This window comes from Ornithodoros turicata, chromosome 6 (assembly GCF_037126465.1).
Source record: "Ornithodoros turicata isolate Travis chromosome 6, ASM3712646v1, whole genome shotgun sequence".
In the NCBI taxonomy this organism is placed as follows: Eukaryota; Metazoa; Arthropoda; class Arachnida; order Ixodida; family Argasidae; genus Ornithodoros; species Ornithodoros turicata.
Window position 1 is genome coordinate 47,513,485 of NC_088206.1, and position 18,766 is coordinate 47,532,250.

At 43.0% G+C, this 18,766-nt stretch overlaps 1 protein-coding gene and 1 long non-coding RNA gene across 3 annotated transcripts; one reads left to right on the plus strand and one right to left on the minus strand.

The window, feature by feature from the left end:
- LOC135396628 (uncharacterized) lies at positions 1-7,154 on the plus strand. 2 transcript variants are annotated; one of them, XR_010423481.1, is made up of 4 exons: positions 1-1,260; positions 1,386-1,517; positions 4,910-5,117; positions 7,005-7,154. It is a non-coding gene; the product is annotated as an uncharacterized LOC135396628 (long non-coding RNA). The 2 variants fall into 2 exon arrangements; XR_010423480.1 differs by lacking the exon at positions 7,005-7,154 and having other exon boundaries at positions 4,910-5,200.
- Positions 2,636-18,753, minus strand: LOC135396626 (src kinase-associated phosphoprotein 2-like). The gene is made up of 7 exons (XM_064627696.1): positions 18,540-18,753; positions 15,081-15,296; positions 12,719-12,808; positions 12,579-12,662; positions 11,338-11,546; positions 3,957-4,035; positions 2,636-3,573 (listed from the first exon to the last, which is right to left on the minus strand). The coding sequence occupies exons 1-7, from the start codon at positions 18,577-18,579 to the stop codon at positions 3,230-3,232; spliced, it is 1,062 nt and encodes a 353-aa protein (XP_064483766.1). The 5' UTR covers positions 18,580-18,753; the 3' UTR covers positions 2,636-3,229.
- Positions 18,754-18,766: the final 13 nt, after the last annotated feature.

Genomic DNA, 18,766 nt, shown 5'->3' on the forward strand with positions numbered 1-18,766 from the left:
TCAAATCTACATGAATAGTTGGAATATAAGAGGCAAGAATATTTATATCCATGAAATCCAGCAATTAAATATAAGATTGTACAGCACAGCGCCGTTTTTGTTATGTTTTCGTTGTGATCGCCGTGTTCACTAGGCCTAACACCGGCGACAAAACGTATTATTTTCGGTTAGATATCGATGGATGAGCATCAGTTGAAACTGATTTCCGAGAAACGTATATGAGGATGTACATTTGCAGCGTAAAATCAGAGTAGTCTGTGGAAATTTTTTGACACGAAATCCCCGCTTCACTGTGTTTGTTTTCGTCGCCATTTTGGGTGGCAATGAGGTGTCATGGCGACCCCCTTGATAAAGAGCAAACCAATCAGTGGAGCGAAACTGTGATTGACAAGTCGAGCCTCTTTTTGTGACTCCTCCCAATGGCCAGACTCTCTTTTAATATACGGCTCTGAGCCGAGCGCTACCGGTGCGCCATCTGTTAGGCAAGAACAGAGGCCGCAGCGCTCCGCCTTCCGAGTCCTCCTATTGGCGTGCATTTTGGAGGCGGAGCCTCCCTCGCGAACTCAAGGATAGTTTTTTGATATATTGACTCATGGGCCCATCACGGGGATGTGCGATGTATCCTTGTTCCCCCACTTTTCTGAATCTCATTTCTGTGTCATTAACATTTTTTGCTACTATATTGACTCATTAGCCCTTTACGTGGTATATGTAATGTGCCTATGTCCCCAGTATCTTTTTGCGATGTTTCAGTAGGGGTAGGTTGAACTGAAATTCAGCAAGGCCTGTGTGTCACTTACTACATATCTACATATACCAGTGCTGATTGCAATACGTGAGGTAGTCTTTGTAAAACTCTACCTTGCAATAAAGATTCTAATAGAATGATATATATGTGCACAAAATCAAGCTTCCTTTCAGCTCTGGTCTAATGGTCCCAGCAGCTATGTGGCTAGTTTTCGTGCCATTTAGCTGAGGGAGCCACTGGATTGGGACCAAGACTGAAATCCCATCTGTCAAGTGGTCCCACTTGCTGACTGGTTCCAGATCCCAAGCAGTCCCCACTCCATAGTGGTTCCCTACGGGAACCACCTGGGAATGGGGACCAGCATGAGACCTGTCTCAAAAACCACTTTGAACTGGTCCCATTCTAGATTTTTGCCTGGACTCCAAGGCAAACACCCATCGCTCCTTTTGTGCTCGAGAAGTGTGTCGCTTCAGCTCATCTGCATAGTAAAATTTAGCGATTTATGTCTCGAGGTACGTTCTCATTTCAGGATATTTTAAAAAGTGCGCGGATTTAAATAACTCAAAATTCTGCTATCTTTGATTTCCCTGATCTACATCTAATCACAACATCTAATTAATATGTTAATGAATTTTAGGGATGCCCAGCAGTTCTGTTGGAAACCAGAACCAAGAACACAAAGAAACTCCATAGGTGTCCAGTAGTTACATAAGGCTTCAGACAGGATGACCGTCTGGCCACATAATGCATCTGTGAAAACCACATCAAGGTAGCTCCCAGTTTTATTATAAAAATTAAATAACTAAATAATAAAAATCAATACACTATGAAAATTATATAAAGGATCCCTTGTATATACATACTTGCTACTTCCATGGACTCATCAATCTCTCCACCTTCTGCTGAGAAACCAAAGTGGCAAATAGAACGGAACGGTACTTACTGAACTATTACACAGCTGCATACCTCAGCAAAACTCACTCATGCTCAGTGTTGTGAATGAGCTCAGCATGAGTGAGCAGAAGTCACAAGTGCCAACCTCTGCACAACTGTGAAAACGGTAGAAAGTGCACACTGTTAGGGGGAGCTCTCCTGTGTACCATGGCAATCGCGGTCACCATGTACACTGATGAAGATGCATGATCATTTTATGTACTACTACAAAAATCTGTAAGACTGAAAGATTCTGCTTTTCCTGAAAAAATTAGGAAGTAAGCCTCCTAGGCATAGAGGTGCCTATAACATGGTTCCCACTAAATTATGGAACAAAACTTCAAAGGTCTTTCAAAGACCTTTGAAGGCTGAGCCACCATTTTACCCAGGATGTAAAACACAATTTATGGCCGGGACTTCAATATTTGGCAAAAACATTTATCAACTAGGGGTATCACATGACAGAATACGTGGGGACTGCGCTACAGTGATCCTTTCACAAACAAGACTGAGTGTTAAATACCATAGGATAGAAAGGAAGGCTAATGAATACAATGAAGGGTGCCGCTGATTTCTCGCACGCTACTGACTGCTACTGCAATGAGTGCTAATACCTGTGGTTTTCGAAACTAGTTTTCCCACCTTATGCAGAATTTGCACTGCACCTCTGCTAGAATGAGAAAAAGATGAAAATGGTGTTTTCAAATTCTGGGGTGTTCATGGGTTTCAAGGACCAGTGCAAACTATGTAAAATAATTTTTGTGAATTTATCAATGCTAGCAATTAGATTGCAGAATGCAGAGCTTCTGGAAAGTTGCAAACCTACCCAGTAGAACAATGGGCCCTTGATCTCACACATCATCTTTACAGCATGATGATGTTGGGTTTAGCATTATGTTCTTCTTCCTCTATTTTCATTGGCCATGTGTAAGAAATAAGGCTGTACCACAATCAGTCTGTACATCAGGCTGTTCTTTATGTGAGCACACAAGGGTTTCACAGAGACATGCAAAGTAGCTAACAAAACTTCCAATAAAGGTGTAAACAATTTGGTGTGCGTTATAGCTTCCCAGACTCGCATCTTAGTACAAGGACAGCAATGGTCCTAGAATATTGTTCTGACTAGAGTAGACACGTGTCCCAGCCAGCCCCTTTGGGATGGGGTGGGTGGCAGTTGGGTTCAGAGGCCATGTATGTAGATCAGCTTTGGCAAAAATTGGCGCACCACACAATTAGCAGTATGTCGTGGTGCAAACAAAACGTGAGAGATTCCATGATTATTTCAAAACACTGGCAATTAATGAATTCAAACTGATTGCAGTGATGGCTCGACTGCTGATTATGACAGAGACTGGAGTGGGGATTCACTGGGACTACAGAGGTTCGCAATGTGCTGCCCATCGTTCATCTTCGCTTCACCTGAGAAGTTCAAAATGAGGCAGCTTCGACTGGCTTCGGGAGCTTTTGTCACTTTCTCCCTCGTTGAAGCACTAATGAACACACACGTTTCTAAGGCTTCTTCACTGACACTCAGGGATACCTTTCACTTCACTCCTCAACCCTTTCGAAGGCGTTCATGAGGTAGGAAGAGGGAACGAGGCCTGTCTCTCCATGTTGCGTCTGTGCCAGCCACCAAGCCGGATGTTCCCTGCTGACAGCCTTCAGAAGGTCTCCCCTCTTGAAAGAGAGCTCATCAGGGTGGTCGCCAATGCAGTCCCACAGTCCCATGTACCAGTCTTCCTTTTCCTCACGTTCAAGAAAGCTCTCTCCATCCTCATAAAGGGGTTCAGTTGACAGATCCTCATACGAGAGGTCGGGACTTGTCGGGGGCTCGTCAGGGCTCGTCTGAGACATCGGGGGCTCGCAGGGCTGCGGAGCTTCCTCCCTAGAAGCTGTTTCGGATGGAAAACGTACTCTGTAACTACCTACTTGCATTTTTAAAATGGATGTCACAGTAACCATCAGAGATTTTCTGATTAGTTTCTTTTTTGGCACTTGCACCTTCACCATTTATTATGGAAATTCTAATAAAATCATTAGAGTTCATTCAATTATTCAGAAAAGTCATTACACAAATACATTGTGATAAACTTTACCCCGAATTCACTGGAATGAGAATTCTGAAAAGTCAGAGATACAAGTTCTCTGACAACTTTTTGTCTTTGTGAACCCTGAACTTAGTATCTTCAACTGACTGAACTTAGGAGGGCTCTATGAGTTGAAAGCTCCCTTTACAAGTACTTCCTGGATTTGAGCAATTACCACAAGTGCTTACTTGGTGAGGTCACCTTTATGCTGTTTCTCTCAATCGCTGATATCCACTGTTTCATATCTTTTGTGTTGAAGGCAACAAACTGGAAAAATTGATAAAGCATGAACACTAGTCACAAAGAGTGGGAAGTAACCTCACACTGACAAAAACTTACAAGAGCCGACAAATGTGGTCCTAGGTGGTGGAACTAAGCAAATCGGTGGGTAGGGGTGGGCATGTATTACGAGGGGCATTCAAGTCAAATCGGGACTTTCTGTCTCCTGATTGTAAAAATGGCTCGCGCTACTTCTTTTTCGTCATTTTCACACGCGACAGGCCTCCGCGTTCACCACGTGGTGGTCCAAAGTTTGTGCAAAACAGGAGACACGTGCCGGACAAGATAGCCGACAACGAGGTGAGCAGACAGACTGAAACCGAAACAAATCGGAAGGAGAAGGCTGGGTTCCACGAATGGGCACTTGTTCTCTGCCTCTCATTGAAGGAAGAGCAGGACCAAGGGTCGCGTGTCTTTAAGGGAACATATCGTAGACCCTCAAGATCGTGGCTTTCGGGTGCGACCTTGTTCACCTCTAGCTTCGAGCGTAGTTCAATTCTACCAAATTTGTGGCACTGTCGAACACCATGACATCATTTGTTTACATGCAGGGAGAGGTCTCTTGTTGGATATAAACGACAACGATCTAAGCGTGTTGCACTCCTCCGCAGGCAACTCAAGGTCTAACTCAACTGCTCATGCGCGCTGCACCTGCGTAATGCTATTTGGTGCCTGAAGTAACTTGGAAGTAACTCGTTCTTTTTTTAAAGGAACTCAGTAACTGCGAGTTACGTTTCAGGCTGAAGAACTTTGTTATTAACTTAGTTACATTTTTCACACGGTAACTTAACTTTTAACAAGTTCTTTTTGACGGGTAACTTCTCAATCTATGCTCATCACCAAAGGAGTCCTCCTCCTACAGGACAATGCATGCCCGCATACCACACATCTCACGACAGGCACCTTATAGGAACTTGGCTGGGAGTTGCTGCCACATCCCCCTTACAGTCCAGACCTCGCCCCCAGCCATTTCCATCTCTTCGGACCACTGAAGGCGTTCCTTGGGGGCCGCCACTTCAGCTGCGACGACGAGGTCAAGAATGCGGTCCGATCATGGCTGCTATGCGCCGGTAAGGATTTCTACGCTGCTGGCATCCAAGCCCTCGTGAAACGCTGGGACAAGTGCATTAGTGCAGCTGGAGATTACTTGAAAAATAAAACTAATTTCTCGCCTCTTAAGTTCATTTTACTTTTGCGAAAAATGAAAAGTCCCGGTTTGACTTGAACGCCCCTCATATAATAGTATAGGATAACTGTAATACATTTTTGTATTAGTACTAGGTATTATAATACACCTTTTCAAAAAGTATTTGTATTAGTACAATACCCTAAAATATGTCCAGTATTACTGTATTACTTGCTGAGACAGTAATACTTTTGGGTAGGGGGTGTGCAAATTCAAATATTTGAAGGCGAATCAAATATCCAATCGAATGAGGGGAAAGATTCTGAATAACTAATAACATATCCACGTTAATTTTATAACATGCTTCTTGTTCCTGTGCCACCAGCCTAGAGATATGTACCAACCGGCCCGTCTAGTACTAAGTTTACAATATGCGCCTTTTGCGCTAAAAGTTTGCAATTTGTAGCCCACAGTTTTAGTGTAATATTTCTGGCATTAACTGTCACAACAGAGAGATATGCAATTCTTCTGTGGGAAGCCCCTACCCTTTAATTTTGCATGATAGTGTTTCCTGTTCTTCAGGTGAGTGTACACTTACTGGGTGTACACTTATCATGATTTCAAAATTTGATGTCAGGCAGTGGCACATTACACCGACGAAGCTGTGGTTGCTTCTGAACATCCACAGGTCACTTGTGAAACAAACAAATTGGTGTCCTGCCTCAGCTTTGCCATGAATGCCCTTTAGCTTCTTTGTTGGAGTATGTATGTCTCACCTGGGGAAGTAGCATTGCTGAAATTTTGAACTTAAGGAACGTCTTTAAGACACCCTTTTTGTTCCTGGGCTGCAGGCATTATTCATGAGTCAACTTTTTAGAGGCAACCTTCCAGACATCAAATCAAAATCCTCTACAGCTAGGGTACACATGGGAGGGCGGTGCCCCTCCCTCAGGCAAAGTACACACAGGGTCATTCCATGCCAAACATCCCAGAGGGGATGCTCGACCCGCATCGATCTTGTTTATAAAAATTCATACAAATTCATTACTTGGGGAAAACCACTAAAACAAATGTTTTAGCTGCAATCGCAAAATAGTCGTCCCTAAGTGTCTGTTTAAAGTCACGCGGTTAGCCTCTGACCACCCCTGCAGTCAACGCATGGTGTCGCCAAAATTATGGAGATACCGCAACTGTTTTCGTGCCGCAGTAAGGAAGAAGTGTCCGTTTACGTATTTCATTTGCCGCAAATATTCTGGCTACTCACCATACGTATCCTAAGGGGGGTGCGAAAAATGCTTCGAGAAGCAAATTTCGCATTTTTTCTGGGCTATATCGCTAGAAGTAAAGACACAAAACTATTTTTGATGTTGAGATACGAATGGGTAAACAAGCCAAAAAAGTTTCGGCGAGAGGCTAAACAAAAAAATAGGATAACAAAATACGCGAAGATGCAACTCTGGTGCAAATACGACAGCTTTAACCGTAAATAACAAAAATAGTGAAGCGCAGAAAGACGTACAGTGAAAGCTGGAAGAGAGTATCATGCCCAAGGAACACAAGGAGCAAGTTTTAAAAAAGTAATTTTTTTATAGCAGAGAAAATAATTTTTAAAGTTCAGGGTCCTGCGCAGACAGCGCGCGCTACCGTCACTATATACTCTCATGCTCTCTGCGGCAGCCCATGTCAGGAGTCTTGCATACATTTCCTTTGTGAACTTGCCATGGGCGACTTGTAGAGGGAGGTTGAAGTCTAATTTTTGTTGTCACACATGTGTCGTGGCGAGCACAGGATGTCCATAAGTGGTGGATAGTAACGTAATTTTTCTTTTCAGCCATGGACACGACATGGATTATCTCAAGTTCCTTATCAACTGACAAAATCTTCGTTTTCTGAACTGCACTAATCACAAAACACCATTGGAAAAAGAAATTCGAACCTACTACTGAGGTATGTACGCCGGTGACACTTCGGCAACCGCTAGCACAAGCAAAGGACAGCCACAGCAGCCACAGTGTTGAATCGCTTTCCTTCTTTTGTCGTAGCTTGTTTTACTATAACCGTTTCACGGGAATTAGAGGAATGAATTAGAGCAACATATTCCATTATCTGGCTTTTCTCTCCTTCCCATTTGTTCGCAACTGGTATTCCACATGAAAGTTCCTCTATGAGATTACGATGACTAGTACATTCTAAAGGAAATTCAGCTATAGCACATATGGCGATCGATATTTTTACTTCTATAATGAACCTGTAGTGTATCAGAACTCACTCTTCGTATATGATTTGATTTTCTTCCTTCCTGGTGTGATAGTGACCCAATTTTGTTCCGTGGTAGTTTCTTAAAATCATGCGCGTCATTTCTGTAAAACGTTCTTTCTCGTCTATGTTTTCAGGCATGACACTAATAATCCTCCGCCGTGTAGCTCTGGGTAGCTGCACTGCCATAAGTACACATTATTGAAATCTGCTATATTACTGCAGTGTGGTGATTAGAGCATTGCCTCTCAGAACATCATATGCCTTCGGTCCAGGTACGACAGAAAATGCGTATTGGCATGATAGCCAGGCGACTATCCATCCTATCATTGTTTATTTTGTGATGTTGACAAACAGGACAAAGATCTAAAGCACAAGACTTATAAATGATATCTAACTGAGTAACGCATGACAACTCAGCAGTGCACTCTTTTCAAAGGCAACTCCTACAAAGCTTGGCCACGGACAATCCTCAGATTGCGAAAGTTTTACACTGAGTACTTTACAGATGGTGCTGCGTCAGAGTATAAAAACAAAAAAATTAGTCACTGTCTGTTACCAAGTACAGGGTGTATGCTATAAAGGGTCAATGACATTTTCGCTCGTGACACTATATCTATTTGTATATATAATTTTTATAATTGGATGTTTACGTCACGAGACAACTGAGATCATGAGCGACGCCATAGCGGTCAGTCTGTGGATTGCTTTTGCCCACCTGAGGGTTCTTTAATGTGCGATGAAAGCTCACCACACGGTACCACGTATTTAACGTCCCTCACGGAAGACGGCGTGTCTAAGCAACTTGTACCCTGCCACCAAGTTGCTGGCGTCCTCGGCCGGGTTCGAACCCGCGATCTCGAGATCAGAAGGCGAACACGCTACCAACTGAGCCACCGAGGCCGGTATATATATCTATTTGAGAGACAGACTTGTGCTGCCATACAGTGAATCACTTATGCCAGAGAAACCTACGAAAAAATTGTGGTTACCATTCACTGCGTAATAAAATAAACACGGCCACGGAAACTTTCGTCTTCATGTGTTTCCTATGCGCAATACCGATGGATGGAGGTGAAAGTTTGCATGGTCATATTTATTTTGTTACACAGTGCTAGGTAACCACAATCGTTTCGTAGGTTCCTCTAGCATAAATTATTCACTTTGAGGCAGAGAAAGTCTTTTCGTGATAGAGGTATAGCATCAAGGAGGTATCACTTCTTGCACGAAAATGTGACTGACCTTTTATAGCACACACCCTGTATATGACTTTGGTATATCAGCTTCTTGGCATTTTTTTGCGACATCACATGGAAGGGGTCCCCGTGACGGTATCAGGAGAACGTTGAAGAGTCTCGCAGCAAAAGCTAGCCTACATAGGCCATTCAGAAACCAAATCTTGATGCCTCCTGATCTTTATACGTGGGTAAATAAAAATGTGAAAAATGTAACAGGGTGACCATAAACGAAATTGAAACAGAAGCTTTGACTCTGTTCATAAAACAGCGCGTTAACTATAGGGCATGTGATATCCCAACAGAGGTACTAATCTCTGTTACATGAAGGAAGGAGAGGCGCAAAAAGGAATGGAAGCAGTACAAGGTCGAAATTTATAGCCATACTTTAAGCAGCAATAGGCAAATGCCAAAAGAGGAAAAAGGGAAATCAGCAGTCAAGCGAACTTGAACTGTCCTTTGGGGCTGGTCGAAAGAGAGAAAAAGAAATTATTTCTTCAGCTTATCAGAAAAAAACCTTCCTAATTTTTTCTCCACGCATAAATGAGGAGTTATTCTACAGTTCTGTCTGAAGAGCATCTTTCTAGCTTGTTATCGCCATTGAAAATTTTAACCCTGAAATATGCACTTTTTAAGGATTTCCTAAAATTTACGGTTTTTTTACAACACCTAGACAGTTGAGAAAAGGGTTAATAATTTTTTATTACACACTACTCCTGAGGGACTTCACACCAGCAAAATTTCGTTTTGGTAGATGTTGTAGTTATCTTAATAAAAAAATGTCAGCTGGGCAAATTTTGAAGTACTACTTCCCAGAATCTCCGAAATCCCACATTTTACAGTAGACTATTGAGAGTCACTCAGTAGATGGCATTGTCCATCTAGAAAAGCCGTTTAAATTTTGACCTTCTTCGGTACTGTAGAACATAGGTGGGGAGTAACGCGTTACAAAGTAGTGCGTTACCGGTAACGCGTTACATTCGAGTAGTGAAATATGGTAACGCATTACATTTGGGAGAAAAGTAATGAGTAACGTAACGTCATTACATTTTTAACAACTAACGCGTAACGGCGTTATGCGTTACTGCGTGTTCGGGAACTTGAAAGCTTGAGCGAGGACTGTGCCTCCAGAATCCGGGAAAATCCCCGATTTTTTCTATTCATCTTCAACAATGACAAGAAGGTCACATCGACACCCACGAAGAACGCAAAAGAAGGGTTGTTGACCTACCCTGGTTGAGGTGTCACCTTTGTTTACCACCTCTGTTTTTCACTCCCTCTGGTATTTTTCGGACGAATGGGGCAAAAGCGGCAGAAAAATAGCCTCTACCCTCTGAACAAGTAACAAAGTAACAAGGAATTGGCTGTTTGGATTTGTACTGTATGAGATAAAAGGTCACCGTCTCTATCAACCTTGACAAGGAGCACTCACTGGTCATTAGGCGTCCTCTCAGCCCAACGGGCGAAGCTGACCGATGAAAATTTTGAACATCAACTACTTCTGCGTTGCAATAAATCGTACATGTAAGTTGTGTTCATGCGTGACCCTTGTTTGTGCCCAACATTGCTTGTATTGATTTGCGGTATGCACTTATGTGACTCAATCAAAATGGTACATATTATAAGGACAACTGGTGAAGTAATGCAAAAGTAATGGCATTACTTATCAGAAGTAACGGCGTTAGTAATGCGTTACCTACTACCGCAACAGTAACGAATAACGTAACGCGTTATTTTTTGAAAAAGTAGTGAGTAACGGTAGTGCACTACAAAATAAAAGTAACTTCCTCACCTATGCTGTAGAACGCTCACAACACGCTTCCAGAGGGGGCACGATTTTTGCTCGAAGTGCGAACTTCGGAGTCCACTAGCGTCGGAATGCGTTGCTGTTTGAGGCTGATATTTCGGATTTGCGCAACGTCTACCACCACAATGAACTCTGATATTTTTCGTTAAAATCGGCGTGGTCGAGCAGCATCGCTGGGTCACTTGGCGTGGAATGACCCAACTGAAAAGCTAGCTACACTAGCAAGCTCCAACTACTCAAGTGTTAACTGTATACAGGGAGTCTTCTTTGAACTCACTGAGTTCAAAATATTGGGCAATTGCTCACCTCAGCTCAGTCAAAATTATGCATTCAACTTTGAATCAAAAGGATAGCATATTACTGTATAGATAATGCGCAGATTTCAAAAAGTGCACCACCTGTGACTCTTTCTAAAATGAGAATGTAGTTCTAGTACAGTCACCCCAAAAAGCCACATTCTTCATAGGGTCTGACTCTTTCGGGTTAAATGCCTTTCCCGGATTTTGGGAGGAGAACTGGGTGCCATTTTTAAATCGTAATTCGGGATGAAGTCGGGTGCTTTCTTTTTCTTTCTGTCCAGCAAGCAGCCCACAGCTTAAGTGCATGTATTGTCTAGACATAAAGACAGCCAGATCTAAGTGAGAAGCACCACATGTTGCAATATCAAATGTGCTTCGCATGCTTTATTGTTGCACTCAAATAGTGTATGCATGCAGCTGCCACTAAATAGCACACACAATATGTGATACAGCGTGATATGTGATTAGAATTCAGGGAGAAATGGAGTGCAACGATTCAGGAGGAAATAGCCTGGTTTAACCCAAAAAAGTCAGGTCCTACTTATATGCTGCCTATCAAACTGAGACCTGGTATGTTTTCCTTCCGGGGCAGACAATCTCAAAGATGGCGTCCTTCTTGGAGCTGTCCTTGATGGGGAACGGGCGAGCCTCGTATTTGGACAAAAGGATGTGACTTCTCTGCCGCTTGTCTGTTGGTTTGTCATATATGTAGAGGACTCCGTCACGGATGGCGCACCAGCGCCTCTGATAAGTGCTCAGCAGGCCACCCAGTCGCTCTGGAACCAACGTGCTTGTTATTGCATTCAACCTGTGTTGACTTGGAGCACCAATGTCATACAGTAGAATCTTGTTAATTCAAAATCGTCGACGGAGAAAAATTTTTGAATGAAGCAGGCGTTTCTGGGCACATGGTGAAGGAAAATATATTTATTTGCTGAAACACTCACTTATCTTGTCTGTCGCTTTCCGAAATTGACATCACACGTCACTGTTGGTTCAAGACTGGCTATTAACTCCATCACTTGGCCACGCGCACCGTTGGCTCGTACAAAGTTGCGTACGAACTTTGGATCGTGCAACATTCTGATTCAGAACTTGCACCTAGTTGGTGCACTAAGAACTTTCGAATTAAGTGGGATACGGGTCAGTTTTTTCAAGTTATGCGGTCAGCTTGAAACGCGTGAAGACTGCAGCAATCCTTCGAATTAACCAGAATTTCGAATTAGCAAGGTTCTACTGTATATGGAACGAAAGCTTTATGGAAAGTGATTGTTCTGAGGCTGGAACATACAGAGGGACAAACACAACACAGGCCTCAAGATGCCTGGGGACATGAACAGTTGAAATATGACAGTCGTCTGTCCAAACTGGCCTCCTTTGTTGTACACCGTGCCGACCCCGGAATGTGGACTACAAGATTTATGGTTTCCTTTGTCGGAAGACCCGCAGTAAGGGTCGCATTAGTGATATCCATTTTAATGGGTTGATTTCATATCTGCACCACTGCTTTATCGCACAAATCAGTCATGTCGCTGCTTATCTGCCAGAAAATTTTTAAAATGTTCCTAAAAACAGGTCCTGCGGCTTATCTGTGGTGCAGCTGCGGGTAAATTATGGTAATTGGGTTTTAATACATTCCCTGTATGTTGCACTGTAAGACTAGTCGAACAGCTTGGTTCCCTTGACCAAACTACAGTTCGTAACTATAGGGCAGCCTGTGCAGTACTCAAACACAAGGTGCACCCCTAAGCCTTCCCAGTGAAAAGGACATTCAAACGTATGGAGTCCACCAAAAAAATGCCACATGCCTTTGCCTTTCTTCTCCAAGTAGCCAGTCTTCTCAGCCTTGGAGAGGTCTGAAGCTGGGACATCAATGATGGGTATTCCAAGGACTAGGCAAAGAAACGAAGAATGGTGAAGGTGCACTGGAATCAATTCTACGCAATACCTTCGTCCTCCTCTAGAAAGGACCTGTTCTCGACTTGTGTCTCCTCTGATCCTCCATCCATGGTCACGGCTGTGTCAGAGTACACATATTCTGCGGGTTTCAAGATGAGCACTTCAGGAAATACATTAACGTTTACACTAAATGACAACTGCAGTACTGTGGAGAAATTACTGGTCAATGTCAGCAACTGAAACACTCATAAAATGAACCTCTGTTCCAAAGGCAGTCCAGAAAGTGATTTGCTTCCAACACTCAGACAACATGATTACCTTTTTCATTTAATACAGGACGACAACATTCTCGCAACACTTTTGAAAAGTTGTACTAAGCGTAAGACAGTACAAAGACAGTAAGACAGTTTGTTGCTGAGTGTAGGGTGTATGTAATATGTAATACAGATTTTACTTAATCGTGCAGCATACCACTGTACAATGTTGATAATTTTAATGTATGTGGCCGATCCTCAATAAATAAAATGTGTTCTTTCTGCTAACTTAATCGCAGCTAGTGAGGTTTAATACAAGGTGGTATCAAAAATTAGGAGACTACCAAATTAAGCGAACTAATAAAGTAAATAAATAAGCAAAATACATACTTTACTTAAAGGGGTTAGGACACTTTCATAGATGTGGCTCATTACATGATGGAAGCATACTGCACGCCAGAATACTTAGGAAAAAAGAATTGTTCTTCTATGTGTTGTACTTCACGAGGTACAAGCCCTCTAACACACTCCCGAGCAAAGCGCAGACGTCACAGAGCTCAGAGTTGCGTCCATTCCCATTGGCAGCCGTAAGCATGTGACTTCTCGTGTGCTGCTTCACTGGCGGCAGCGAGGGCTGTGATGTCAGAGACGCATGATTTTCGGCATTCGCGGTGCCCATTTTCTTCGCTTGTATTACCCTCTTCGCTGTGAAACTTTCAATGCAGGTTCACATCAGTGCAAAGAACCGCCTTTTACCCTTATCTGGGATAACGTGGGATGACCTGTCGCAACCCCTTTAAGTTTGGGCACTACATTCCTCAGTGAAGAACCCTTGTGCAGAGATACACCACTCCTAGCATTTTTTTCTCTGAAAATCCTGTTCTTCGAGCACATTAAGCACCTGCTGCGATTCACGTTGGATCTCGTACATGGTTTAAAAAGGACAGCCCTTCAGCTTAAGCTTCATCACCAGGAAAAGGAAGAAATCATAAGGAGCCAAATCCGGTGAATGGGGCAGGTGGGACATGGCGGTCATGCTGTTGCAGCAAAAAAAAAAAGGTGTATTTTTAACGCCTGTGTGAGTGGGTGCACTGTCATGATGAAGCACTTGCTCACGCTGTTGACCTGCCTCGCCTTCTTCGGCCTTGGAGGTGCTGAACTTTTCCGCTGCAAAGACTGTCATTTGGACTCCATGTCGTAGCTATAGACCAAGGCCTCACTCCCAGTGACGACACTCACGACGGCATGAAAGTTGTGTCATCTAAGACGTGCTGACGAAGACCCTAACACAATTCGACACTGTGTGCCTTCGATTTTGGGGTCAGAGTCCTGGGCACAAACGTTACAGCAACATGGTGCATGTTCAAAACAGATATGAGGACTGCCTGCACTGTTCTATACTATAATTGTGTTTAACTTAAAAAGGAAAAGCAATCTATTCCTCAGGCTCTCATAATATTACTGCGCCTCAGATAGGATGCTGGACACAGAGAGCTCACGGTCGCTCCTCCACCAGATAGTGTAATCCATCACACTCACCCTGCTTCCGTATTGGCTGTTTAGACTGGCCGACACCACACTGCGTGGTGGCACTGCGGTATTGCCCCTGGCACAGTATTACATGTCCCTATCTCCAACGGCATATGTAGTTGATGGACTAGATTTCTTTTCCTTCTTAAGTTGAACATGAGTATACACTTTTACAATGTTAGCGATATCCTGAATGGAGTGTCCTGCTCTCCTCATGCACAAGTTCCCCAATTTTGCCAACATTTCCTGAGGTAGTGCTGATGGAACATCGACCTGACCTCTCTTCATCTTCCAGTGATCTTCCACCACTCCTGAAACGCGAGTGTGACTCAGAGCACGCCGGGTTTAAGGCGGAACTTGTTGCAACCTCTCCACTCTGTGCACGTGGTAAAAAAAACTTGTGTAGTACATCTACCAATGTTTGCAGAACGCTGCCACTCAGCAGAATAACTAATGAAAGGCCACTAAGATCATCCGCTGTGCAGGCATCCCCGTGCTACCCTCTCTTCTCACGCTACAGAACTTGTCTCTGAAGTTTTTGATACCACCTCGTACGCAAAAACTGAAACATGCCTTCACTTCCATTTTATAATGTTAAATGGATGACATGAAAACAGTTGCACTAACCCAGACTCGAGTCTTGGGAAGTAGGCAGAGCCACACCGGCCTGCATATCTACGTAGGGGCTCGAGAGCTGTCGGGAAGGTGATCCCATGACGTAAAAGAGATGTGGAACATCCTTTTCCAGCTGTTCCAGCTTCTGCAGAAGCTTTCCTCTAGTTAAGAAAACAGAAGGAGACAAGCTTTCTCCTTCTAAGGTTGCTGCCAAGAAATATTTTGTCTCTGAAAAACAAAAATGATGCATATTTACTCATGCAGAAAACTACGAATTGCCAAGAGTGTTGGTTATGCCACATGTAATTATGAGCAAAGCAGCAAGAAGGAAGCAAGATTGTGGTTATGTGAAGTGGGCAACATTTTCTCAAACCCATCTCATTTGCGGAACTTTGGTTTCATAATGCCCGAGTACTACAATCCCAGTCACATACTAACTCATGGGGATGTGTCCCCTTCATGTGGTTCTCCTACTTGCATCCAGGGTTGTTACTTTTCGTGCACCTCGAGGAAAATATTACATACACTGTCATATGCAGATTTATATCCATTTACAACTAAGAAATGCATTATTCAATATAGTATCAGGTGAACCGAGAAGATGCGCTTAGTTAATGAGAAGATGATCTTGTGAAGATACAGAGAAGGTGGTTTAGTTAATTCCTGGAGATGATAGAGGAGAGGACTGTCAACTCTAGAAGTATTGATTATGCAATATGCAAATCCTACCAATTAAATATGCCAGCGACTATTTGGCCTGTCCCTTAACACTGATCTGTAACATGTTGCCAAGAGTCGGAAAATTTCCTGGATCCATGCAAGCAGCAGAGGTTGTTGTGCTTCACAAAAGTGATGATAAAAAAGACCTCAGGAGCAACAGACCAATAATATGCATTCTTCTTATATTTTCTAAAGTTCTGGAAAACATCAAATCCACTACACTTCATTAAAAAGCATGGACTGATTGTCACCGAGCAGTTTGGTTTCCAAGAGAACAGGTCGACGGAACTTGCACTTCTCTACCAAAAAAGAACACATCTTAAAAAATTTTGGGCAACATATGCTTACTCTACGGATTTTTTAAGATCTAAATAAGACCTTCGACTGTATCAATCACAACATTCATCTTGCAAAATAATTTTCATATGGGGTCAGAGCACAGTTGTCTCGCGACGTAAAGTCCCTAATTATTAATTATTAATATGGGGTCAGAGGTACAGCACTAGACCTTGTTGCCTCTTCCTTAGGCTCCACAAAACTATTTCTTCATCTACAAACGGGAATATGAACTGCTGCCTGTATGTGCGGGTGTTCTACAGGGTTCTCACAGGGTTCTACAGTATTCTCAGTCCACTGCTGTTTATTTTATACATTCATGATATAACCAAAATCAATACAAATGCAGGGTTCATTATACAGGGTGTTACGTGAGAAGATGTCACTAAATTCCTAAAACTAGGTTTTACTTCAAAAAATTATAGAACTACTTGGAATAGACTCATACAGACACTTGCCACAGAATCAGGTCGTCTGCGCTCGTGTCACGCATTAATTAAGCTAATTTGCATAATTAAATTCCAAAAATTCCCAATCAAAGGCAGCATTTTTCGTCCTCAATTCGGAAGGCTATGGCCATGACACACTTCAATATTTTTCACGTGATTTCGAGAAAAATTTGACAGTCGAAAATCAGTCGCTGGACAAAGCACGCTCGCTGATATTTATGCTTCTGGAACTGTTGGCTCCATCCAAATACCCTCCCTCCTGTGCAAGAAGAAGAAAAACCATGCCACAAACACACCTTTATCAACGTGTCTGTTATCAGCCGTCAGCCACTGATAATGGTGGGCTGTACGACAAGGTACTCGATCGGAATAAAACTGTGTCGATCCTTTCCACTTCGCCTCAATAAAGGTGGAGCCAAAATGAATGGCGCCGTGATGTTACACGTAAGGTTTGTCTGCCGAGCATGGCGACATGTGCACGTGTCACCGAGTAGGACTGTGGATAATTTAAGTGGAGCGCGGCACTCAGAGGAAGAAAGGCGTCGTCCAGATACCCTGTAACTCTATGAGATGCCCGCAGGGCCACAGTATTTCTTTTCTCAAGGTTGCGTACTCATTGGTTCTGAGGGAGTGACGTTTCCTCGTTTTTCCAGAGAGATGATTTCTGGAATACCCTGAACATCCAGTGTCTGCTCTTGTAATTTATTCCGTTGAATAACAGTCAAGCGACGCTACTATTTCGTGTGGGATTTTCGCACATTTTGTATGTGCCATGTTCAGTGGTCAAGGAGGAATAAAATGACACTACAGTTTCTAAATCGAGTAGAACGGATGCAACCGTCCATTTCATAAATATGAAAGGCTAAAGATAGGCTCTTTGTATAAATATCGCCTGTTACAGCTTTACAAGAAAAAGACCACAGTAGAAAATCCACACATCCTCTTTTTTCTTTCCAAGAATGAAAGCACGAATACTCTCAGAACACTGTATCCTTTGCATATTCCCTTCTCTTGGATGCGTTATTGACTTCAGTCCATTGCCTACCAGGCGCCTAACTTACTAAATGATTTTCACTCTAGAAACCTAAATAGTTTTTGCCTCAAAAATAGAAATATTAAGAAGCTTCTTCTGGTTTAATGTTACTGTTTACAGCGCATGTGTACTGTGTATAACACATGACTGCAAATTAGTGGTATTGTTACTTGAACCAAGGATTTTCCCAGCACCCCCTCCGCCCCCCCCCCAAAAAAAATATACTGGCCAGCAAGGCCAAAATCGCCACAAAAGCAGCAGATATGGCTGTCACCCCCCCCCCCACACACACACACACACACACACAGAGGTGAAAATCCTGGGAATATCCTTCACTTGAACAGTACAGGATCCAGGGCCTCGTCAAGTCTTTGGCCTTTTTGTACTAGCCTCAGCCCACACCCTGAGTGTGAACTAAATAGTATTTATCAAGTACTGCTTTGGAGTTACCTGCAACTGTGTCAGCATAGTTTTTTTTTCGTGGGATAACTGCAACTGGGATACTTTTGAACACACCTATCTGTAACTCATACTTTTGAAAAGTAAGTTTAACAACCCTGCTTCGCCAGCCCCTACTTGCTACATCACCATAGCTCAACATAAAAGGTGCGTGCAGATAAAGTACACCTGCATTTCGTTAAGTGCGCAAATACGGGTCTTCTTTTCATGTCAACCATTGGGGCAGCAGAAGGAACATAGACGGGTAAGATACAGAGAAACAACAGGGACAACTCCCATCTATGTATCTAACCAACATCTAGCCCATCTATGTTCCTTGTGCTGCCTTCAATGGTTGTCATGAATTATAACCAACTACACCGCATCATTCCGACTTTGGATATACTTTACTGCTCTGCACACACCCTGTATCTACATACAAAGTAAGCATTAGCATAGTAAGCTGATTAGAGTATGAGCGTGGACTGTTCGAACCTTGTAGCACATCACGAAGTCGTTCGTTCGATCTCGACATTTTCTTGTGTGCAAAGTGCGCCACTAAAACGCAGCGGTTCAAATTAAGTTAGACACCCGATGCACAACTGACCAACTCTACACAATATCACAATCACAACATCGCAGCATCGCAGTCTCCGCTATTTTCGTTATTTCCGATTCCTGGGTGAGGGTGGAGGAAATTACACAAGTTCAACATAGGAAAA